A 27,050-nucleotide genomic window follows, 5' to 3' on the forward strand; every position below is an offset into this window, starting at 1 on the left:
TTGCGTTTGGTATTTAAGCAGAGTGAGGGTAGGCTTCTCGAAAGAAGTGCGTTTTAAGAGATTTCTTGAAAGCAGAAAGGTTGGGAGAAAGTCGGACAGGCCGTGGGAGAGAGTTCCAGAGGAGGGGTGCAGCCCTTGGAAAGTCTTGAATGCGAGCATGTGAGGAGGTAATGAGAGAAGAGTTGAGTAGCAGGTCAGTAGAGGAGCGTAGTAAGCGGTTGGGTGAGTATATAGAGATGAGTTCAGAGATGTAGGGTGGGGCAGAGTTATGAAGTGCTTTGAAAGTCAGTGTCATTAATTTGAATTTGATTCTGAAAGGAAACGGAAGCAAGTGCAGGGATTGACAGAATGGCGAGGCAGAGGAGGAGCGGTTGCTGAGGTATATGGGCCTCGCAGCAGTGTTCATTATGGACTGGAGAGGTGACAGTCTCTGGAGGGGAAGGCCAATTAAAAGAGAGTTACAGTAGTCTAGACGTGATATGACGAGAGAGTGAATAAGAATTTTGGCAGCATCTTGGGTTATAAATGATCGTATTTTGGATATGTTCCTTAGGTGGAAGTGACATGATTTAATAAGTGACGGGATATGAGGAGTGAATGACAGGGCAGAATCTAGGATAACCCCATGGCACCGGGCCTGGGGAGAGGGGGTGATAGTGGAATTGTTAACTATGATGGATACTTCTGGGATGTTACTGGTGTTAGTTGGAGGAAAGAGAACCATTTCAGTTTTAGAGAGGTTTAATTTAAGGTAGCGTTGCGACATCCAGGTAGAGATAGTAGACAGGCAGGAGGAGACGCGAGTTAGGAGTTCTGGGTTGAGATCAGGAGATGAGAGATAGATCTGAGTATCGTCAGCATAGAGGTGGTAGTGGAAACCATACGAGTTGATTAATTTGCCGAGGGAGGAAGTATAGAGGGAGAATAGTAATGGTCCCAGGACAGAGCCTTGAGGAACTCCAACAGAAAGAGGTAGGGGAGAAGATGCTACTCCATTGTAGGAGACACTGAAGGAACGATTGGTGATGCTCCAGTAAAAAGGGACAAATAAACAGCGCACCCTGCATTAGAAGGCACTCTGTGGTTTGTTTTGTTAAATACAGTTTCAATAATCTCCATTTAAACTGTAGCCCAATTGTAAGTTCTTTTTAGTGGGCTTTGTATGTTTTAAAGTATGATACCGTAAAGGCTTTTGTATTTTTTTTGTAATAATGAGTACATAATAAATCTTTGTATTTACATTGTTGCACCCCACATACCTCCCAACATTTTGGAAATAAAAAGAGGGACAAAAAAAGTTGGCGCACGTAGCGCAGTGAATTTTTTTGACCGCACCCATTTTTGTGGCACCCTTTTGCCTTGTTCATTTTACAAAATTTGGAAGATTATGAAACTTTGAACAAATTTCAGTGTTTTTTTTTTCAGTTATTAGTTTTGCTAATGAAGGTGAATTGCCCTTTAAGCTGTGAGTCTAACTTTTCTCAAGGGACTAGTTACCATATATTATTACAATTACTTATTACTTTATCTATAAATTGTTACAAACATATCTTATCTTCTGCTGTGGCTGTTCCGTGCTGTCTGCCAAAAGACAATTAAGTTAGAAACTTTGTTTCTTTTTCTGGCTGTTCAGTGCAGAGAAAAACAGGACTTTCCAGTACAAATGAGGGACTGCAGTTTGAGCTGTCAAAAGAGGGACTGTCCCTCTAAAAAACGGGACAGTTGGGGGGTGTCACCTTCTATCCCTTAGCGCCTCACCATATTCAGGCACTGCTTTTTTTTGTAGTTACCCCCCCCCCACACCGACCAAGGAACATCCAGCAGTGTCACAAAGTCTTGCGATTTTGCAGCAATTCCCTCTGGTGAGTCTTTTTTACTTTCGCCTGTTGAATGTCGCAGCCTCCCCTGCACTCCCCTCCTACCCAGTATCGCAAATCCAGGGAGCCGGAGTCACGTGTCAGCTGATGGAGGGGCGGGGTCAGGGTTTGTGTTACACACGGTGCGGGAACACTAGGAGGAGTAATATGGCAGCAGCGAGGTAACAGGACAGGAGACAGGGACCTGGGACAAGGTGTCTACATGGACTTGAGGTGGAAAGGATAAGAAGCCGCAGACATGGTGAGATGCCTTTTTATTACACAGTCTTGTGACCCTGCACTATCTACATCTGGGAACGCAGGCAAACTTTTTGTTACAAATCCGAGGAGCTGGGCATCAGCAAACTCACACTGACAGTGACCCCAGAGAGAGAGACGCTGGGACAGTGTACATTTCAGGAATGTAACGGGATCGTGTGCTCTAAACGATTTGGGGTAGGGACAAACCATTAAGGGTCGGGGGCGCTTGATGGCATCGCTGATTAAAGCTGCGCGTTCACGGCTCTCGGGGTTATGAAGTGACTGACCTGTACACATAAAGTTGTTCGTGTAGAAGCGGATTAAGTGCTTACTGGTCTCCCTGTAGGGAGAGAGAGATTTACCTTCTTGCCCTTTAATGGAACCTCCTGCTACTCTAATGTCCAACCCCTGAACTAGTGGATCCTCTCTGTGTATTGTGAGCATCTTCTTCTCATGGAGTTGTCTGAGGCTTCTCCTTTGATAGCTGCACTGCACTCCGTATAGTGACACTGCTGTACAACAACATGGACCATATGAATGTTTTAGCATCATTAGTTACATCCAGTGCCGGGCAATGCCTGGTGGGCGCCCCCTGCATCTCAGCCGGACACTTCACGCCCAGCCCCTATGCGCAAACGAGGACGCACGTGCGCATCTGTGCTGCGCAAATGAGCGCGTAGGGGTCTGTCAGCACGCTTTGACCAGAGCTGCACGCACTTAAAGGAGAAGGAAAGCCCCAGGGCGCAAAACCCCTCCCCCCTCCCGTGTATTGCCCCCCCTCCTTCCTCCCCCCTGGCCTACCCCTCCCGCTGGGCAAATGCCCCTAACTTGTTACTCACCCCTCTGCGCAGGTCCTGTCCACGGAGTTCACAGTCGCCATCTTCTCCCACGCGCGTCTTCTTCCTGCTCTGACCGGCGTCTTCTGGCGCATGCGCAGTAGGAACAGGTACCGGTACAGCTCTATTGCGCATGCGCCGAATGTCACGAAGTTTTCCGATTTCACTTCGTGACATTCGGCGCATGCGCAATAGAGCTGTACCGGTACCTGTTCCTACTGCGCATGCGCCAGAAGACGCCGGTCAGAGCAGGAAGAAGACGCGCGTGGGAGAAGATGGCGACTGTGAACTCCGTGGACAGGACCTGCGCAGAGGGGTGAGTAACAAGTTAGGGGCATTTGCCCAGCGGGAGGGGTAGGCCAGGGGGGAGGAGGGAGGGGGGGCAATACACGGGAGGGGGGGAGGGGTTTTGCGCCCTGGGGCTTTCCTTCTCCTTTAACATTTTTCAGTGGCAGACTAGGGGTAGGCTGCGTATGAGGTACGTGCCTGGCGCCCCCAATCTTTGCACCCTAAGGCACTTGCCTCTTCTGCCTACTCCTAGTTCCGGCCCTGGTTACATTCACATATCAAGCCTTCAGTGGATTTTCTTCTTGATCACTTGGAAAGATAGTCCTATGCGTGTAAGGCCTTGGTCAAACTTTGGTGGTAGCAGGTCTGACAAGTGCTATTAACTGACATGTAATATATATATATAAATATGTGTGTTTATAGTGGAGAGCATTGTTTATAGGAGAATTCAACCCCCTAATTTGCATCTCTCTACCCTAAATAGGTCCCCGGCCTACCTGGCACCCTGGGCAAATGCCCCTGTCTACTTACCCCCTTTTTTCTTTCAATAATTTTTATTGAGGAAATCGTGCATAATAACAAATCCGTCAGCATTGTTACAGTCATCACATAGACACAGGCAGCATTGAAAACATCTCTGACGCTAACAGTGAAGTGGCTAATCCAATTGTAACTACAAGCATAGTATACAGGGGCGCGCCGCCAATGAGGCGAGCTGAGACGCTCGCCTCAGGCGGCAACGCCGGAGCGGTTTCCAGGGGCGGCAAAAAGCCGCTCCTGCACCCTTAAGAGCCGAATTTCCGGTTTTTAAACCGGAAATTCGGCTTTACGAATGCGAGAGAGCGCAATTGCGCTCTCCGCATTAGTGTTCCTGCCTCCCCTCCCGACAGGTAAGTCGGCGAGGGGGGGCGGCATTGCAGGAGCCGCCTCAGGCGGCACTAAGGTACGAATCGGCGCTGATAGTATATGACATTAAGATGAACATGTGTCAAGTCCAAATAATACAAGGAATAGACATTACACGTTTCCCTTTTATACATATAATTCAAAAGGAAAAAGAGGAACTGTAAAGTACAGAGCAGAAGAAAAGAGAAGGAAGCAGAGAGAAAAAAAAAAAAGAAAAAAAAAGAAATGGGGGATACTAGTGAAGAAAAAGAAAGGATAAAATAAAAAATAAATAAAGAAAATAAAATAAAGCTACATTCCACTGCCTTATCAACCTGGGCCGTTGTAAGCAAAGACTAATTTTCCATTATCCGCCCTCCGAAAATCATGGCGACCCGTCCTCAATAGACTAGTGCTGACCGATTAAACCCGGGTGGGTAGCGGTAGGCGATCCAGGGGTCCCAAACCTTCGCGAATTGTTCCTGTTTGTCTAAAGCTAAACACGTCAACTTTTCCATAATAAATACTCCATCTATCCTGGATTTCACATCAGAAAAAGCCAAGGTCGGAGTCAGCCAGGCTTTTGCTATCACCTGCTTTGTTCTTTACCCCCTTTTTGCAGGTCTTGTCCAGTGGAGTTCACAGTAGCCATCTTGTCTCCTTCGGTCTTCTTCCAGTAGCGATCGCCATTTTCGGGAGCATGCGCAGTTGGAGGAATCTTCCGTTGCTGAGCTATTGCGCATGCGCTGAAAATCACAACATTTCCGATTCTTTCCCTGAAAATTTTGTGACTTTTGGCGCATGCCCAGTAGCTCCGCAACGGAAGATTCCTCCAACTGCACATGTGCCCAAAAATGCCGATCACTACTGGAAGAAGACTAAGGGAGACAAGTGGATGCTGTGAACTCCACTGGACAGGACCTGCAAGGAGGGATAATTAGAAAGTTAGGGGCATTTGCCCAGGGTGCCAGGAGGGAGGGGGGTGTATTTAGGGTAGGGGGATGCAAATTATGGGGTTGAATTCAACTTTTAAGGGGACATTTTTTGTAAAAAATAAGAATGTACCAGTGCGTTATACTCATTTAGATATAGAAGGATTGTGCTTAAAAAAGTAGTGTTTCATGCTGATTTATTGAATATTTCTGCAAAAACCCTAACAATCTTTCCCTTCCACTTCCTGCTCCCTGAATTCCCAGGCTTTGCAGGGGAGCTGGTGGCTCTCCGCTCACTACACTGTAGGACAGGAACCAATCAGCAGCTAGCAGGACCGGATAGGGAACTGAAGCCTGTCTGAGCTTGTGTGACTGCAGGGCTGTTATTGGCTGTCCCCCTCCTACTGTGCTTCTGGCAGGAAACTTTATGACACGCCCCCCACAAGGACCAGAAACCATCTATAGGGAGCTCCAATAAAGGAGCTATTTTTAAAGATATTAATTTTTAGCACCATGCAAAAGCAACACCATATATTACTCATAATTGCCTACAAAATTTGTTTTTTTCATTTATCCTATGTATCTCCTTTAAAGGAATTGTTCAGTGTAAAAATAATAACTGGGTAAATAGGCTGTGCAAAATAAAAAATGCTTCTAATATATTTGGTTAGCCAAAAGTGTAATGAATAAAGGCTGGAGTGACTGGATGTGTAACATAATAGCCACAACACTACTTCCTGCTTTTCAGCTCTCTTGGATTATACTGACTGGTTACCCTTGAGGGGGGGGGGCACATGGGTCATATCTGTTGCTTCTGAATCTGAGCTGAATGCTGAGGATCAATTGCAAACTCACTGAACAGATATGACCCATGTGACCCCCCCTTCAGCTTAGAGTTATAGAGCTGAAAAGCAGGAAGTTGAGTTCTGACTATTATGTTAGACATCCAGTCACTCCAGCCTTTATACATTACATTTTTGGCTAACTATGTATATTAGGAACATTTTTTATTTTGCACAGCCTATCTATTTACCCTGTTTTTATTTTCACACTGAACTGTTCCTTTAATAAGGCAGTCAGATAAAACACCAAAGAAAAAATTTAATTTTCAGCCTTGATTATGAAATTGCTTTTCTTACCCAGTCAGTGTGTGCATGTGAAGGCCAGAAGCAATATAGTGAGAGTAAACAATATATGTTTCAGAATCATAGACACACACACACATATGATTTAGAGTAAACCTGTTATAGTTATAGGTGTCTGATGGCATTTACAGCTTTCCACATTGAAATGTTGATGTAGTTAAAATATGCTTTACATCCGTAAGTGTGCAGTTTACTAAAACTCTTTAGTATTGGGGTTGGTTAATTCTTCCTAAAACCTTGGACTGATAAAAAATATCAGCTGTTCGTTGTGCAGATCTTTGTTAAAACCACAGAGGTTGTTCTGTTGTTTTTCTTTTTTTTTTTTAACAAAAATAAAGCAAAAGAAAATGTCGGTACTTCTAGATTATGGCAAATATTGCGTTTCTCGGTATCACTCACTATATTAGTAAAATAATAATTTTCACTGGTAGCTAAACATTATAAATGATTAACTGCTTTATTCAGAAATATTAAGACCAGAGCCAACGTCACATTTTTAAACACCATTGAGTACCTAGCAGACTGATAATCTGCAACTGAGTGGTATGTTTTTATCATGTAGGCCTGCCACTTGCTTGCTCCTTATGACAGACCCATATTTATGGAGGGAAGTGTCGCTGGAAGTCCAGCTGCATGAAGCTAGCTGTAGTATTTGTAAGTAGAAGAGACACAGATCTATTTGTCATGGCTAAAAAATAAGTGTCTACACTTGTGTTTTAGACAATTCTCAGTATTGAAGGCTATTCCCTGTTTTGAGTTTTGGTGCTGCTGCTAAATAGCTCAGTGTGTCTTCACCCTTATAACAGAGATGGTTGTTATATCATCCATGCCACAGATTTTTTAATTTTTTAGCATTGTTGAATGATTCAAGAAAAATACAACCATTGTATGTCATTACAAATGTGTAACCTGGCTTGTCCCACAATGTGTGATTTTTTTAATTTTTTTTTTACCAACCTTAAACCACCAGTGATGATATATAAACACCCGTCTATAGGAAATATAACCTGCACTTAATTTATTGAAAACTTTAGTGGTGCTCTTGCTCCCCAGATGTCTGACTAGGCATCACTATGTAGCATTATAATCAAAAACAATGGAAACCTAGTTTTTATTGAAGTGCACTCTTATGTAGTTCATATTTGGTTGTCACGCAAATGGTCAGTTTATATAGGGTGTTTTTGGTATGTTTTGTATCTTGGTTGTGATTTATATTGATACCCTTTGCTATTGTTTACCTTTACTTATAAACCAGCCAAAATACCAACCTAGAAATCAACCCAAATACTGAAGACCTCATTAAAGGGATTCTGCCAAGATTTTTTTGATGTTTTTTTTCTAACTGATGTTGATGTATGATGTTTTTTTTTCCAGCACTTTAAGGATGGAACTGCTTTCTGGCAGGCTGTTGTTTCTCCTACTCAATGTAACTGAATTTGTCGCAGTGGGACCTGGATTTTACTTTTAGGTGCTGTTCTTAGATCTACCAGGCAGCTGTTATCTTGTGTTAGGGAGTTGCTGTCTGGTTACCTTCCCATTGTTCTGTTGTTAGGCTTCTTGGGGGTGGGGTGGGAGGGGTGATATCACGCCAAATTGCAGTACAGCAGTAAAGAGTGACTGAGGTTTATCAGAGCACAAGTCACATGACTGGGGCAGCTGGGAAACTGACAATATGTCTAGCCCCATGTCCGATTTCAAAATAAAATGTAAAAATATCTGAGAAATGGATTTCAGTGCAGAATAGTGCTGGAGCAGCACTATTAACTGATGCGTTTTGAAAAAAAATAATTTTTAAACAAGGGCTAAAATTTTCTTACAGTAAATAGAACCTTTAATGAGAAGAATTTATGGTTAATCTCAAGAATACTTCCATTTTGTAAGACAATCTGTACAGTAATGTCCACAGTGAAGTTATGATCAATCATATCTTGCTGTGTGATTTTCTTTATTTTTGCCCTTTTTGAAAGTTTCCAAACATCTGCATCTCTCATAAATCTAATAACATAAACGTTACGGCCCTCTTTATTATTGCATTGCTGTACCCATACCCAAGGCATACATAGATAAGCCAAGTTCCCTAGCCCAGCATTAAAAAGTTTTGTGTTTGCTAAACAGTGCCACTGATTTGTACGAGCACCCGAAATCAATAGTATTGACAGTAGGTAGCTCTATCAATTGAATTGGCTTCAAGTTTCAAATAGCTATATATATATATATATATATTTTTTTTTTTTTCCTTTGATTTTTGTTTCTTTCTCAAGCAGAAGAGCAGGCTAATATAAGAGCATGTACAAAAAATAAAAAGGAGGCTTTACCTGTTGGATGTAAACGTGTGGTGTTCCTTGTACTTATTCAAGCTGCAGTTACATCCACATGTGGCTCAAAAGTTTTAGGACTAGTTCAGCCCTCCCTCAAGTGATACATGCCATAGACATGATCCAAGAATTTGTACTTGCTTAAATCTTGTTTACACATTGCTTAAATCTGGGAGTTGTAGGTATATAGCATGCCATTATACTCCATAGCTTGAATCATATTCATTGTATAGTAAATATGGTGGCCATAACAGGCTTTAATGTGTTAATATTATATTAAAAAAAACACATGGGGAAAATAGTGAAAAGCTTGATCTGCTGAGACTGTTTGGATTGAAAAGAGGAAATTAGCAGGTTTATTCTGGGAAGAAGCCAATAAGAAATATGACAAATAATTTCCTCTGCATATTTTAATGTTTGGCGATATCCCCTTTCAAAAGATCTTACCTACTGGGCTTCCTAGTATATAAGTAACAACTTACCTAACCTGCTTCTTGGTACTTACATTGTAAAGCTGTTTGGCACAGAGTTAACTGATCCTTTATAAGGATTTAGGATATCTCAGACTGAGACAAAAAAATGTAATTTTTCAAGCAGATTGTTTCCATCTTTATGTCTCTGTATATATGAAAGACTGTATAGTAAATTGTTCTATATATTACGAAGTCTGTTGGGTTCATCAAAGAGTAACATATGTAACTACCAAGAAGCCATTTAAAAGGGGTTGTTCACCTTTAAATTAACTTTTAGTATGATGTAGAGGGTGATATTCTTAGGCAATTTGCAGTTGGTTTTCAGTTTATATTATTTGTGTTTTTTGCGTTATTTGGATTTTTTATTCAGCAGTTCTCTCTGGTTTGCAATTTCTGCAATCTGGTTGCTAGGACCCAATTACCCTATGCAATGATTTGAATAAGAGGCTGGAATAATAATAGGAGAGGCCTGAATAGAAAGATGAACAATAAAAAGTAGCAATAACTATACATTTGTATCCTTAAAGATCATTTGTTTTTAGATGGGGTCAGTGACCCCCTTTTGAAAGTCAGAAAGTGTTGGAAGAAAAAGGCAAATAATTCCAAAACTAAAAATTATAAATAATGAAGACCAATTGGAAAGTTACTAGGAATGGGACATTCAATAACATACTAAAACCACCCCTTTAGCTGTGAATGTTTGTGTTGTGCTGCACCAATGTCTGTTTGACTTCTGCAAAGCTAGCTGCTGTTATTGTTCCCTTGGTCTCAGTCATTATATATGTTATATTTTGGCTGAGTAAGGATTGTTCACAGATTTAATCACACCTGCAATATGACTTATTTACATTAACATGTGCCAGTCTCTGCTAATGCATCTGACTGAAGTGTACATGGACATTTTCAGACTTACCCAATTGTCATTCCAACCAATATCCATGTGATGGCAGAGATTGTCCTGCCAGCCAGTGTTCCCTCTAATGTGTGCACTTGAGCACGATCACACAACAAATTGTGGTGTCACAAAGAATTTTGTATCAATTCTGACCTCAGCACACAAGTTTAAAATGTGCACTCCGAATTTTTTTTGCACACTAGCCGAGAAGGAATTACAGGGAGCATTACTGCCATCATACATATACAATGTACAAATGCACAAAAATTGTACAAAAAAAAAATCTGGTTCAATTGAATCAGCCTGGTGGGCATATCGGAAAAAGATCTCGCCAAGTGAGTGGATCTTCAAATGTATGGCCAGCCATAAGTCAGTCTGTCAGAACAGGTATGGGATCCGTTATCCGGAAACCCGTTATCCAGAAAGCTCCGAATTATGGAAAAGCCGTCTCCCATAGACTCCTTGTTATCCAAATAATCAAAATGTTTAAAAATTATTGTACTTGTACTTGTTCCAAACTACAATATAATTAATCCTTATTGGATGCAGAACTAGCCTATTGGGTTTATTTAATGTTTAAATTAAGATCCAAATTATGGAAAGATCCATTATCTGGAAAACTCCAGGTCCCGAGCCTTCTGGATAACAGGTCCCATACTGTACTCCTTCATGGAGAGTAGATGGGGCATCTGATCTTTTAGAAGGCATAGTCGCATCATTACTATTATTATCCGTTATAAAGTAACAACATACATGCCATTGTGATTGGATTAGTGGAAGAGTTTATATACCGAGAACTTCCCACACCAGTCAGTTGAACTGAAGAAGCTGCTCGGATGAGTAGTGAAACGACCTTCAATGATTACTCAGCAAGTCCAGTTGTTTTAGAATTACTTATATTAGATATACCATGACCTGGATGACTGAAAATTGTCATAGTCAAAATACCAACATATTCTGCAGTGCTTTACAAAGATGTTATATAATCCCTATTAGACCCTGCTCTGGTAGAGTTTACAGTGGAAGTCTGGTTCTCATTGACACAAGCAATCATTTTTTCAGACTTTATTGTACATCCCTCAACATTTATGCCATTGGCAAAGTCAAGTGGATTTGATCCCATGAGATCCATGGATAGATGCCTATACTGTACTGCCCATCTTTCTCTGTCTCCTCCTACAACTTTTTCTATTACCATTTTTCCAATTGCTTCCTTCCTTTCTTCTTTTCACTTTTTCTATCTTTCGTTCCCCTTTCCAATTGTCTTTGCATCTTTACAAGTGTTCTTATATTTCTGCATTGGTCACTTTTATTTTATAACTATGCTTTTTCTGTATTGCAGTCATAATTTTGTGATTACTGTATATGCTAATTTATACACCTAACAACTGTTTCATAAAGGCTCTTGTTTTGTTGCAGTGTGTTTGTTTTTGCTCACTCTTTACTTGGCTGACTGTGCAGTTGTACATACATGTATATTTTTGTTGAGGCTCAAGTTCCATGTCTAAATTTACCCTGCTATTTGAAACATGCTAAGTAAATTTAAAAATGGACACAACCTATCTCAACAAGTGATGTTGATTAAAAGCCATTTAAAGGAACAGTAACACCAAAAAATGTAATTGTTTATATAGTAGTTTATATAAAGAAGCTGCTGTGTAACTATAGGGGCAGACATTAAAGCTGGAAAAAGGGAAAAGGCACAGGATACACAGCAGATAAGCTCTGTAGTATGCAATGAGATTCTTCACTACTTATCTGTTATATATTCTGTGTCCTGTTCTTTAATGGCTGCCCCCATGGTTACACATCAGCCCAAACAACTGCTTATCTACTTCTATGTTTTAGACTTCAGGTTCTTCTTCTGAACACTTACCATTAGGTGGTAATGGTGCAATGGCATATAGATTGTTTAGGTGCATTGGCACCTGTAGTTGTGGAAACATGCAGAATCGACCCCTGTTGCCTATGTTAGTAATCTGAAAAGGGAAATAATTAAAAGAATTATTTGATTAAACTGAAGTCTATGGGGAAAATAACCTTTCCATAATTCAGAGCTTTCTGGATAACTGGTTTCCGGATAATGGATCCTATACCTGTAATTTGATTGTTTAAAAAGAACATGATAATAATTAGGGCTATATGTCATAGCATTTTGAATGACTGATTTACAGATTTTGTAGATACCTCTTCAGCTGTACAAGCTCTTCATCATATTCTTCCTTTTTTAAAACCAAACGTATAATTATTATCATTTTATACAGTTCCAACATGGCACTCCAAGGCCACCATCAGAAATCTGGCGGCCCTGTACAGAAAAATTTGTCTGATTCCCCTGGCCCCGCCCACCACCACAGGCCCGTCGTGGACCCCATGCACCCCCACACAGTAAAAAAAAAAAAAAAAAAAGCCACACAAACGTGGACAGTAAACCATGAATTCTAAAGACCCAGGGGTGGCCAGGGTCCCCCCTACAAGTTAAAAGAAAACAATTGGTGTTCAGGCCCCCCCACAAAGGTTAAACAACTGTCACTGATGGCTCCTTACAAGTTTCGTTTAAAAACTCATTGGTTGGTCAGGGGCCTTTTTAAAATTAAAATTAAAAATAAATAAATATGTATATATATATATATTGTGTATATATATATATTATATATATATATATATATATATATATATATATATATATATATATATATATATATATATATATATATGTGGCCAGGCCCCCACCCCCAACAAGTTAAACATACCAGGGTTTGTCACGGGCCCAAAGAAAATTTTAAAAAAAAATATTGGAGGCCAGTCCCCCCCTTAAAAGGTAAAAAACACATTAGTTTTCAGGGGCCCCATTGAAAAGTTACAAAAAAAAACTATTGGTGGCCAGAGGTTTAATAAAAAACCCATTGGTATTCAGTGGAACTTACCTTAGAATCTTCTTTCTTGTTCTCAGCTATGGCAGCTTCTTGGTTTTTTTTCCAACGGCTTCAGCTCTATTCGGTGCTTCGGCTTAGACGCCTTTAAAAGGGGCCCAGTTAACCCGGAAAGTGCAGCACAGCCGAGCCCAACTTTAAGATTTCTGCTGGCCCCGAGACGGCTGTCCCTCCTGTGACCCCCTGATGGCAGCCCTTTTAAAGTGGTTGTTTATCATTCACATCAGTTTCTGCTCTAGTGAAACATATCTAGGTTCTCTGTTATGCTCATGCAACACACACACTTGGGTTAGTTGGTTTCATCAGGTGCCAATTTAACTGCTTTGGTTTTCTTAAAATGTGGGAGGAAACCGATGTTCTGTCAGAAACCCACCTAGGCGTAGGGAGAGCATTAAAACTCCTTTCAGATAATGACCAGATTAGAATGAACTTTGGGAACCAAGGGCTGCAGGACAGCAGTGCTAATCACTTAACCATTGCCACCTAAAATGTACTAGCTCTATAGCTTGTATTTAATCAGATGAGGTGTTAAATATATGGGTACATAGACACTGTCTATGTTTTGCCTTTTTTTACCTATTTTGCCAGATATGCCCCTGGAACTAAAAAGTTTTGCTCTTTTTGGGAAACCTCCACCAACAGTTGTCCCACTTCTTTGTGTGGGCCTTTGTATGTCCTGTGCCATCTGAGCACCTAAATACAACTTAACTACCCTGTCCTGTGGGTCTATGTTTGTGGCACTGTACCTTAGGACTGTGGATAGATGCCACCCAGGACTCTTAAAATACTTTTTTTCTAGAATGGACTATCCAGTAGGAGAGAGGGGGAAAAAAAAAAAAATAAATATATATATAGACATGTTTCCCCCCAAATCGCGAGCTTACACACCGGGGCATTTCTCATTAAAGTTAGATTTTGTTTTCTGCTTTCATTAAACTTGGACAAATGTTGTGATCATTGGTACAATATTTTTTCTTAATATCTCCTATGGCTCCACAATGCTAGGAGTGGCAGGGAAGTGCTGCCAGTGCCAGTGAATGCTTGCTGTGGCCAGTGTGGGAGAAATGCTCGTTGACTGTATTTTAGGCAATTGGCTTTTTTTCTTTTTTAAACCCACCCAATATGATTCACTATGGGAGAGAATGAGAGTAAAAAGTCATTCCACTAACAGTCCTTTGTGCGCTGCCTCTTCATTCTGACAGCTTTGCATTTTTATTTGGCATTTTCAAATAGACACAAAAGTAACCCCTCAATACCTGTTTTTGCAGGTTATTGTAATAAATGTAAGATTAAGCTATGCATTTAACAGTTAGGTAAAAACATGCAGCTAAAGTATAATTGGCTTTCCTCTATGCACAATGTTTAATTATCCTTGGAATACTGTGATATTGAAATACTTTTTACATTTTTCTGTGCCAGGGACTTCCTCAGTTTATAAACAAGAATAGTGGAAATAATGAAGAATAAGCTGTTGAAGCTAACTCATTGAGCCAAGTCAATGTATAAAATTGCTTTATGCATTGGCTTCACTTTGCGCAAGGGAAAATGAAAATTCACCACCAAATTACTTTATCTGGAAAATACTTCCATGTCCAACTGGTTTATTTTTATACTTTTGTATTTCTTTTTTCACCCCCAAAGAATATTGTTGTCTTTTCAAACTTTAATAAATATGGCCCTTAGGCTTATGGCACAAGGTATCTATCTGTGATCAAAATCAGAGGCACTTTCCACAAATGTTTACCTAAACTTGGGCAATCCCTGGTATTTTGCATTGATGAGACACGTGTATTGTAATGTGTGTAAAATAGCCACAGATAAACACCCCCATATGCTATATGTGTTCCTGAAATCTCAGGGAGAAAGAAACCCTTTCAGTTTACAGGTTTCCCTTAGTAGTACAGACCACTCTGAAATGCACAGAAAAAAAATCAATTGGAATGAGTCTTGAAACTGAATAGTCTCTTGCATTGTGACATTGACTCGCACTACGCGAGTAATATTAAAATATTGTGTCTTTCGGATCACTACCCCCCCCATTGTTTAATCATGGGAATGGATGTCCTCGCCCTGGCAATATTCAATGGAAGAAACGGACTTCTGATGGCTGCCCATTAAAACATGAGAACTATTGCTATTTGTCCATGACCCCAGGGAATGGTTAGCATTTAGTATATTTCGGGAACTGCTGATACTGTCAAGCCAAAGCATTTTAAAAATGGGAGTGGCACAGTCTGAGAATATTTTCCTTCAGACCCACAATTGGAGCTTTGTGTGTTCTCAGGACACCTGCCAAAACGTGGGTGCCTTTGAATGAGACTGAAACCAGAAAGGACGTCTTTCTCTTAAGCCTTGGGCAGTTTTTCTATGATTTCATTCTATTAGCTTGGTAATGGAGTATATATATATATATATATATATATATATATATATATATATATATATATATATATATATATATATATATATATATATATATATATATATATATATATAATAGACAATATCTGGAATAGTGGGTGCTTCTTTCTGGGGATATTTGTATTTCTAGAGATGTCTGGATTTATCCTGCTTGGTAATAGACTGGCATTTTCTGATAACATCTGGTGATTACCTGTGGACAGGAAAGCATATTGTTTTATTACATCCTGTTGGGTCTGAAAAAAAGTGTGTTGGTGAATTTAGCAAAGAATGGTCTAACAACAATGTGTTTCTGTGCAGCCCTTTCTCATCTTGTATGTTGTTTGCTAGACAAATTCTGTGTGGTTTTGATAAAGGAAAATAGCTTGGGTTACATTTTTTTCATATGTTTTTGTGCCATATACTGGCAAACACTGTTCCTTTTCAGATCTATGGCTCTTTCTGATTACTAATGATTGCAGTGCAGTCCAAGTCTGTTTTCAGATTCCACTGTTCACATCATACATTCGAACACTATAATATCTAAAGAACTGCAAGTGCTTGGGTCGAAGTTGCTGCAGACCACATGTAAACATGCTGTTGGTTGTTATTGTATGCTGTATAAGAAATCACACCACCTTAAAATTAGATTGAACTAATGTTTGGATTCCTATAGTAACTTTACCTGTAGCAATGCAATGCTGTTGTAATAATATGGGGACTCTTAGGAGTAGATCATGTGGTTCATTTCATAAGAATATTTTGCATTGTAACAAAAATAAACACTAAAAGTGGACCTGTCACCCAGACACAAAAATCTGTATAATAAAAGTCCTTTTCAAATGAAACATGAAATCCAATTTTTATTTTTTATTAAAGCATTCATAGCTGTTGTAAGGTCATTTAAAAATCTCAACTGTCAATCAAATATTGTCTGCCCCTCCTCTATGCTCTGGGCATAGAGGTGGGGCAGAAAATTACTTTCACTTTCCATTTAGCACTTCCTAGATGTCACTGCTCTCCACATATTACCCCATTCTCTTCACCATTTGATTGTGTAGCCAGGGCATGGGGATAAACATCGGGTCCCTCATTCTGGTGCACAAACAAGATTCTGAGATGATGCAAGGCTTGCCTTAATAACAGTGTGCACAAATTGGCTCCTGCCTGCCTGCTATAATTTTAAAATCCCAGACTGAAGGAAACAAGATTCAAATAATTTATATAGTGTAATTAAAGTTCATTTTGCTTGACTAATGTGATAAAATAGGATTTTGAATAATTTTTTTGGGTGACGGGTCCCCTTTAAATAAAAAATAAAATACAGGTATGGGACCTATTATCCAGAATTCTTGAGACCTGGGGGTTTTCCGGATAAAGGATCTTTCTTTAATATGGATCTTCTACTAGAAAATCATGTTAACATTAAATAAACCAAATAGCCTGGTTTTGCTTCTAATGATGATTAATTATATCTTACACTGTAGTTTGGATCAAGTACAAGGTCCTGTTTTATTATCATTATTATTATAGAGAAAAATTTAATGATTTTTAAAAATTCAGATTATTTGGATTACATGGGGTCTATGGGAGACGGCTTTTCTGTAATTCAGAGCTTTCTGGATAATTGGTTTCCTGATAACAGATCCCATGCCTGTATTACAATGTTTTTTTGCTTTCTTTAATATGTTTATTTATCAACAGGGAATTACAGGTGTGGCTTAATACAGAAGTAAAGAAGTTAATGGGAAAGAAGAGAAAGGCATTTAAAAACTACAAATCTGTAGGGACAAAAGCTGCATTTAATGAATATAAACACTGTAATAAATGTTGTAAGGTGGAGGTGAAAACGAACCCTAAAAAGTTTTTTAAATATATTAATAGTAAAAAGATGCAGGTTGAGAGTGTTGCTCCATTAAATAATGGTACCAGTATGGTTGTAACAGATACAGAAAAGGCAAATGTGTTAAATCAGTTCTTTTCTTCAGTGTATACAATGAAATTTTTTTTTTTTTTAATAATTCATCCCACAAAGTGCTAGTGCTTAACCTCAATAAAATAGCATTAAATAGAGTAAAACTAAGACACAATTAATTTTCCTTTTAAATATTGTGTAAACTTGGTAATTTCTAACTCATAAACAATTCATTTAACACCAAATTAATAAATAGCTAACAACCAGCTAAAACACCAATAAGAATGGTAAAGTGCCACCAACTGTGATTAATTCACATATGAATTAATTAAAGTGCAATTGTTATTTTATTGAGGTTAAGCACTAGCACTTTGTGGGATGAATTATTAAAAAAAAAAAAAGGGGGGGACCTATAGATACTGAATCACGAGATTTAATAGTTTAACTGAAATCAAATCACACAGTGATAATATGTAACGTTTTGTGTTTTTCTGATTAAAAAGACGGGGATACTTTTCTTCTTTTCTCCTATGACTCAGGATATGATTCATAAAGCTTTAATACAAATTAATGTAAACAAGGCTCCAGGGCCTGATGGCATACACCCCCGGGTTCTAAGAGAGCTTAGTTCAGTTTTAGACCAGCCCTTATTTCTGATTTTCTCAGATTCACTGTCATCTGGTATGGTGCCAATGGATTGGAGAAAAGCTGATGTTATTCCAATATTTAAAAAGAGATTACGATCTCAGCCTGGCAATTATAGGCCAGTAAGCTTGACATCTGTGGTGGGCAAATTATTTGAAGGCTTGTTAAGGGATCACATTCAAAATTTTGTCCTAATGAATGGCATTATGAGCAACAATCAGCATGGCTTTATGAAGGATAGGTCATGTCAGACTAATATGATTGCATTTTATGATGTGGTAAGTAAGATTATGGACAGTGGGGGGCAGTAGATACTGTGCCCTACAAATGACTGCTTTCCAAGGTCTGTTGGGCTTAATAAAGTCGTTTGCACGTGGATAGGAAACTGGCTACAGGATCGGGTACAGAGGGTGGTTGTTAATGGGACATTCTCTACTTGGAGTAAGGTTCTTAGTGGGGTCCCCCAGGGCTCAGTATTGGGTCCACTTTTATTTAACTTGTTCATTAATGAGTTAGGGGAGGGTGTTGTAAGTAATGTATCAGTGTTTGCAGATGACACAAAATTATCCAGCCCAATTAATTCCATCCAGGATGTGGCGTCCTTGCAACACAATCTTGACAAACTGGCAATCTGGGCAGCTAAGTGGCAAATGAGATTCAATGTTGATAAATGTAAAGTCATGCACCTGGGTTGTAAAAATATCCAAGCCACTTATACCCTTAATGGGACTGCACTAGGCAAATCCATTATGGAAAAGGACCTTGGAGTCCTTGTAGATGATAAACTTGGCTGTAGCAAGCAATGCCAGTTGGCAGCATCAAGGGCAAAAAAGAGTCACGGGAGCAGGGGGTCATTCTTCCACTGTTTAGCGCACTTGTAAGGCCCCATCTAGAATATGCCGTACAGTTTTGGTCTCCATCACTCAAACAGGACATTATTGTATTAGAGAGGGCACAGAGAAGGGCAACTAAGTTGATAAAAGGTATTGAAAATCTTAGCTATGAGGAAAGACTGGCCAAATTGGGGATGTTCACGCTGGAGAAGAGGCGCTTAAGGGCTGATATGATGACTATGTATAAATATATAAGGGGATCATATAATAATCTCTCTAATGCTTTATTTACTAGTAGGTCTTTCCAGCTGACACGAGGTCACCCATTCCGATTAGAAGAAAAGAGGTTCCGCCTAAATATTCGGAAGGGGTTTTTCACAGTGAGAGCTGTGAAGATGTGGAATTCTCTCCCTAAATCAGTTGTACAGGCTGATACATTAGATAGCTTTAAGAAGGGGTTGGATAGCTTTTTAGCAAGTAAGGGAATACAGGGTTATGGGAAATAGCTCATAGTCCAAGTTGATCCAGGGACTAGTCCGATTGCCACTATTAGAAAAGAGAAATCGATGGCGGAGCTCTCCCCACTCCTTCCACTCTCCTACGTCCTCCGCAGCTATCGCGGGATCCCGGCAACACTCAGCCGAGCATTCACATACACACGACCAATTTACCGCTGGCAGCGCTGGAAAACGTATCCACGGGAGACGGTAGGAATAATATCAATCTCTGGCTTTATTTAAACATACATAGTGGTTTCAAAGTAGTGGGAGTGCCAAAAACTAGTCCGATTGCCATTTTGGAGTCAGGAAGTCAGGAATTTTTCCCCCTGTAAGGCAAATTGGAGAGGCTTCAGATGGGGTTTTTGCCTTCCTCTGGATCAACTGGCAGATAGGTAGTTAATAAAAAAAAAATAAAAAAAAAAGGTTGAACTCGATGGACATATGTCTTTTTTCAATCTTACTTACTATGTTACTATGTTACAGGATTCATTCCACATTCCACATTCTACAGAAACGGGCAAGGTCTAAAACGGTTTCTAAGAAAAATCTATTGTGGAGGTTTGAAGAAAAATTCAACATTGCAGGCCTTGGTTGATTAGTCATTTGTGATAAAAAGAAAATAAATAAAAACAGAAGAGGTTGGAAGCACAAGACAGGCAAGAGCCTGAAAATGTCATAAAGGGGGTGTTTCAAATGTTGTTATTTTCAAACCTGCCCAATAGATATCGCCTGATTTTTGGGCATGTATCAGGAAGGCAGATGGGGAGGGCCCATATACAGGCAGATAATCTGCCGATTTGGTGTGATGGGGTTGAATTGGCAGCTTAAATCTGCCCCTGTATGGCCATCTTAAAGGGGAACTATCACGAAAATGAAAATTTAATATAAGCTTCATCATAAGAAAATTTCTAAATATAATCAATTAAAAATTATGCATCATTTCTGAATGATGACTATCCCTTTCTCAGCATTTGTTTCTCTTCATTCTGTCTTCTTGCAGCAGTGTCAGATAGTCATTGACAGTTAGATCCAATACATCTCATGGGGGGGGGCTTCCTTTCCTAGCAGATGAATTAGACCTCATGCAAATAACTGATTCCAGTACATACAAAATCTAACAAAATAATTGCTGTTTGCATGTAGAGAGACATGATTTCTGGTGGTTTTAATAGAGTGAGCTCTAATACATCTTCTAGGCTAATGGAGCCCTCCTATAAGATATATTGGATCCAACTGTAAATTAATATCTGACACCCGACTCCTGCATGAAGAGAGAATGAAGAGAAACAGATGCTGAGAGAGGAATATCAAAGATAAAATTGATTATTTCAGAAACAGTACAGAATTTTTAAGTTGAAGCTTTTATTAAATTTTCATTTTCACGATTGGTCCCCTTTAAAGTTCATGTCACATGGGCCATTTTTTTCTGCAAGTAGAATTCAGCTGGTGGAAAAGCAAATCTGCTATTGTCACTTGTCATTGACTATTACTGGTAGCCTTTTGTCACATCCCTACTTTGAACAAATCATCTTTTCAACTCGGCTAAACTCTATGCATACTCACTCCACACAACATATCTGTAAAAGGTGTATCTGTAAAATATTAAAATTGTAGGGGGTAAAATATTTGCGCTTATAAATTATTAAAACAGCACAAGTCAAATAATATCTGCCATAGAAGCCGATACAGCAAGACTGAGTAATAATCAGAATATGCAGACTGCACTGGGTCTGTGGATACAAATCTCTACACAATCCCTAACTGCTGTGCAGGGAAACAATCATACTTTCAAATGGCAGGGTGGAGCTCCCCCACCTTACTTCCGAGAACTCAAGCAGCTTTGTTTATTTCCCTGTAAAGCAGCCGGCGACCGTGTAGAGATTTGTATCCACAGACCCAATGCAGTCTGCATATTCTGATTATTAATCAGTCTTGCTGTATTGGCTTCTATGTCAGATATTATTTGACTTGCTGTTTTAATAATTTATGACGATCCCTAAGCTTAGCCTCCCAACTAAAGCCCAGACCACACTGAGCATGTGTGTAGTCTTGGTCTTGCAAAGATGTTACAAGATGACATCCCCCTGTGGACAACTTTGAAAACATAAATCATTTGTTTTATTAGGCTTGTGGTGCAGTATGTTTATGTTAAGAATACAAAGCACAGCATTGCTACCATTATTCTATTTTAGACTTAATTCCCCTTTAACAGTAGTTGGTACATAATATGATGAGAGATGGAATCCCAATTTTGGTGGTATCTTGGTTGATAAAAAAAAAAAACGTTTTTATGAAATATTCCTTAAATGAAGTGAGTTAATTATAAATTTCATAAGGAAGGACAGAAAAGAATTGAGGCCATGGGCAGGCGGAGCGATGGATCCACTGCTCTCAGCCTGCATCATTTTTTTCAGGCTTAGTGGTAACGAACCACTTCTGCTTGCATGCAGGCATACAGAGGTCAGCCCAAATATGCAAAAACTAACGTTTCAGACCAACTCCACTCCTCTGCATACAGTATGACTGTGGTTCAAATTAATGTAACTGGGTCATGAAGTGAATCCACTTCTCTTGGCCTGAAAATATACACAGACTTGCTCCATCAACCCAAGGATAATCCCAAGGCACCAGGCATGGTGAGATTGTGTCTTAATGGAATAATTAACAGTGATAGACACTTCTTGGGTGTTATAGTTGATGCATGGGGTAAAGAAAATAATTTCTTTTTGAGGGTTAATGTAAGTACCATCGGCACATTCAAGTAGAGAGAGCTAAAAAGTAAGAAGAGAAGCAAGTAAAAAACTATAGGCTAAGATTAAGAGGTGGTATTAGAAGCCATATGAGTTGATTAGTTAGCAGGATCACTGAGCAGAACAGCTGCTGACAGCAGCCTGTATGCCCATAGCCTTAGCTTTCATTTGGGAGGTAAAGGTTAGATAGACGTGTTAAGACTTTGATTAGACTGGAGTTGTATTTTGGATAAGTTTTGAATGGACCAAGAAGGCAGGTTGTAAGATGTAAGGAAAGCAGAAGTTTCAGACTTCTTCAGTCACAAGAGAAAAGAAGCACAAAGAGACTGGCTAGTGTGGAATGATAGGTAGTGGGCTTGGAGAATTTTGTTGAGACCACAGAGAGGATGGGGAAGGGGAGAGCAGTGAAGTAATGTTACAGAAAAGTTTAGCAGGTTTTTTAGAGAGTGAATTAATAAGTTGAAGTTGTTTTTTTTTTTTTTGATAGGCAGAGGCTGGTATTACAGGAAAGTAGAGTTGATCCCTAAAATATTCTTTCTGAAGAGGAAGTACATGTGACCATCTTTCGAGAACTTTGGTATGAGCTGTAGTCGAGTCCTCTGGTTATGTTTTAGCAGACCCTCAATGCCCTGGAAGCTTCTTGCTTCCCAAATGTGACTTGTTAAAGGATATTTTTTTAGCACAATGCCTACATCTTAACACGTATTGGTATAGAGAGCAGCTTTCCATATGGATGACATGGACTTGTTTTTTTTGCTTTTAGAACTTATACACAACTCTACCTTGCCTCTGTTGAATGTTAGCACATTCTGTGGCATTAGTTGAGGTAGAGAGAAACGGTATGTGGGTGGCAGCTATTTTCTCAAACAGTTCTACTTACTTGTGTAGTTTGCACCATACAGAACAATTCTTATAAACTTTGTGACATAGAGGAGCACGTGCATTTCCTGAATAAGGTATGTTTTCTGAATAGTCTACAGTGCTGTCGTTCCATGTGACTCAGGTCTTGTTTCATGGTATTAACAGTAATATATTATTTTGGAAAAGTAATCATATCTGCTAGCATCAGTGATTAAACTAAAGCAGACTATGTGTGCCTAGAATACAGAACACTACGGGGGTTATTTATTCAATTTCGAATGCCAAAACCCCCTTTTTTTTTTACTATATCATCATTTTTAGTGGAGAAAAAAACCCCTTTTTTATACCCCGACGATGGAGTCAGAATCCAAAAATCTGGCATCTCAGACCTGCCAGGTTGCATGTAAGTCAATTGGAGAGGTCCCGAAGATCTCTTTATCTGCACTGGTTTTCGTGCAATAATCCAAGGTGGTTTTCGGGAAAAAATCTGAAAAAGCCAGAGTTTTCGTACAGAAGTTCAGAAAAATTTGTTAGATCTCAAACGTTCACAAATTTTTCATGTTTTTTTCCCCACACAGGAAATTTTGGGAAAACATATTGATAAATAAGGGGGAAAAACCTGTGCGGATTTGGTCGGAGTAGTTTTCAGAATGAGATAAATTCGGACTTTGATAAATGGGCCTCCCCAAGTACAGGTATGGGACCTTTGATTCAGAATACTCAGGACCTGGGGTATTCTGGATAACAGATATTTCTGAAATCTGGATCTTCATACCTTAAGTCTGCTAGAAAATCACATAAACATTAATTAAACCCAATAGGCTGGTTTTGCTAACATTAAGGATTAATTATATCTTAGTCTGGATCAAGTACAAGGTACTGTTTAATTATTAAAGAGAAAAAGAAAATCATTTTTAAAAATGTGGATTATTTGAATTAAATAGATTCTATGCCTTTCCGTAATTCGAAACTTTCTGGATAACATATCCCATACCTGTATTTTGAATTTTTTTTTTCATAAAGCTAGTATGTCTTTGCGTATATTGCTTTTCTCACAGTTACTTAGATCAGAAACCACTTCATTCTTTAAAACCAGTGGGAGCAGTAAACTGGACCTTAATTTTACTTTGTGTATCTCATGCTAGAATGCCATAAATGGACTGTTTGAGTTTCTTTCATGATTGCTCTGCCGCTGGCATTCTGCTTGCCTGTCTTGGCATTTTAGTTTTTGATGTGAAACAGAGCTCATAACAAAGACCTGCAATGTTTGGAAGAAAAATATTCCAAGATGCTAGCTTCCTAGTTTAATGCATCCTAGCATCATAAAAATATATTTATATTAGGATTACTTGTCATTTTTTTGGCCTAGTTAGTTAAAAGCGCATGCATGGTTGCTACTTTATACATGTAGGAAGCAGTTTTAATATTCCTTAAAGCATGTAACCATATAAAAGAAACAAGGATTTACAGTCTGTAGTGTTTTTCATGTTTCTCTACCCCTGACATGTACAGTTTTCTTGCTTTGATGCATGGAGTCTGGACCACCTTGTGTAAGGCATGGGGGAAATATTTAAAAAAAGTACTCTTGTCTTGTTGAAAAAAATCAGAGGTTTATTTTGTTTTGCAGACCTCCATAAAAAAATAAATAAGCAAGACTCTTATTTAATTTAGTTCAGAGACTTGCAAAGCTGACTGTTACAAAAAGGAAAAAAATATATATTTACATCATACAGCAGCTCTTCTTGCTTTACAAATGACTCCCTGCTTGCACATCCCTCCAGCCTTATAAAGGAGTGAGAACTGCAGCAATCCCTTTAAATTCCAGGAAGTGGTGCTGGCCTGCCTCTTAGGTTGGAACTACACAATGCAGATCCGACGCGATGAGAGGAAACGGAGGTGACGAAAATAAGGAAAGTAATAGAAATGTCAGACCTTGTCGCTGCGTGCATCTGTCACGACACGTCTGTCTGATGAAGACGCAATGTGCAGCGTTCGTATCCGTGTCGGATGCATGCAGTGACAATGTCCAACATTTCTATCACTTACCTTATTTTCCTCACATCAGTCTCGTCTCATCCGCTTCCTCTCATCGTGCCGAATCTGATGAAGACGCATTGTGTAGTTCCAGCCTTAGAGGTGCAAACCACCACACCCAGCTGCATCACAGGTATGGTAATACTTTTAACTTTAAAGCTGCACTTTGAATCTATAAATAAATAAATAAACTTTGTTTGCTTTGTTATTTATGGTGTAGCCACACTCATTTGAGCCTTACTTTTTTTTCATTAGGGGAAATGCTCAGCCCTTTTGTGAACAAAAGCCATTTAAATGCTTCCTTTGAGGGTGGAGAGACACTCTATATCTCTTAGGAAGCCCTGCAATGTAATACTGGCAGCTTGTTGTGCATTAACAAGGATGGTAGTTAAATACGGCTTTGTTCCCAGTGACGCAGGGAGTGTGGGTTTCTGTGCATAACAGACATAACACAGTGGTTCCACTAAGACTTTTTATAGGTCCAGACTGGCCAGCAATAGATCATACTATGTTGGCGGCTTGACCCTATCTTATTCTGTTAATACCTTTAAGTTAACTTTTAGTATATTATAGAATGGCCAATTCTATTCAATTGGTTTTCATTATTTATTTTTTATAGTTTTAAAATTATATGCCTTTTTCTTCTGACTCTTTGCAGCTTTCAAATGGGCCTCACTGACCCCTTCAAAAAAGCAAATGCTCTGTAAGGCTACACATGTATTGTGATTGCTTTTTATTACTCATCTCTCTATTCTGGTCCTTTCCTATTCATATTCCAGTTTTTTATTCAAATCAATGCATGGTTGCTAGGGTAATTTGGACCCCAGATACCAGATTGCATAAATTGCATATCGAAGAGCTGCCGAATAAAAAGCTAAATAACTCAAAATCCTTAAATAGTCTCAGAATATCACTCTCTACATCATACTAAAAGTTATCTCAAAGGTGAACAAGCCCTTTAAAAATGTTTATTGTATGTTGGCAAAAAGGAAAATATGAAAATACCCTGTATTTGTTACATGTTATTTCTTTTGCAAAACTTGTTATTCTGAAGCTTTTAGCTTTGCATTATTCCCCAATCTTCTTAATTAAAACATTTTTTGTGCCTATCTATTTGTTATCCCCCCCCCCACCATGTGCAGGGAAATCTGCTTCCTGTGCCTGCACCAGGGCCAACGTAGTGGTTCAAAAGATCACCAAAGAGCGCTGATTCAAACGTAGAATTTATCTGCAGCCTGAGGATCATCCCAATGCACCATTGGCCTAAAGAGAATGATTTATATCTTTCTGCTGCCTTTTGCTTGTGTTAGCTTTTCCTTGCAGAATGTAAACATAAATCCTCCAATGGGAAACTTCATTCATTGTCTGACTGGGTTTTTTTTCCAGAATTATGTTTGCATACAGCAAAGCTAAAGTGACACAAGCACCAGACAGAAAAAGGGAGAACTTGCTTTGTTTATCCTTTCAGTCACTGAAAGGAAATGTTTAATCGTTAAGCTAAGAGGACCAGATTTGTTTGGGAAGTGTTTTACCATACTGCCCTACCATTTGGAAATGTACAGTATGTCAAGTTGAGGTGCTGAGGATTATCTGTCTTCCCAGAAAATGTTGTTTGAGCAAAAGCCAAAGCTCCTGTTTGATTTTTTTTCTCTTTTGGGAGGTCTGCCCAGACAAATGTAACAATAGATAACTGGTTTGGCACCTGTGGCCTTTGTATGTTATCAATGTGCTTGGCCCATGGGCTAATTGGCTGAAACACCATAAATACAGTTTGCCCTTGTATGGAAGAAAAGTGAAATTGTTGTGGTCAAAGCAACACCCAGAAGCCCAACAAAACAGCAACACTCTGATGGCATCGTACATGTGGGTTATTCCATTCCAATAACACGTTCAGTTTTTCCACTCGTTTTTCTATTTCCACCGGAGCCAAACAAAGTTTGACAATAATCCTGTAAGATGCACATATGCACAATGATCAAGTTAACTAAAACACCAAACTACATTTCAAGGCATTATTAACAATGTTTATAGTGGGGTTGTGTGTGAGTGTGTATATATATCTTTGCAGGGTTATTTAAGGGTAGTGGTTTTACCTCCTGTGGCTCCTGCCTAACAACTATCATGATAAACAAGTGTCTACAGAGTATGTGTTTAGACAGCTGAAATAGCCTCTCCTTCTAACTATCCTTTGCCGCTCATTATGTCTGGCTGTGTAAGGACACCCCATGTTGTTATTATCCACTCTCCACTAGAGTGCTAGTAGGGAAGTGTTACATATGCTGGTCTGTCGCTG

The 27,050-nt window shown here is 39.2% G+C and overlaps 1 protein-coding gene across 3 annotated transcripts in view; it reads left to right on the forward strand.

Annotated features, from left to right (window-relative positions):
- Window positions 1–1,971: 1,971 nt before the first annotated feature.
- The window catches only part of plekhg4.S (pleckstrin homology and RhoGEF domain containing G4 S homeolog), a 79,771-nt gene continuing 54,692 nt past the window's right edge, over window positions 1,972–27,050 (forward strand). For all 3 annotated transcript variants that reach the window (XM_041561269.1, XM_041561270.1, XM_018260654.2), the window contains exon 1: window positions 1,972–2,118. In XM_041561269.1, the coding sequence (XP_041417203.1) occupies window positions 2,116–2,118 (3 nt within the window). In that variant the 5' untranslated portion in view covers window positions 1,972–2,115. The remainder of the gene's footprint in view (window positions 2,119–27,050) is intronic.

This window comes from Xenopus laevis, chromosome 4S (assembly GCF_017654675.1).
Source record: "Xenopus laevis strain J_2021 chromosome 4S, Xenopus_laevis_v10.1, whole genome shotgun sequence".
NCBI lineage: Eukaryota > Metazoa > Chordata > Amphibia > Anura > Pipidae > Xenopus > Xenopus laevis.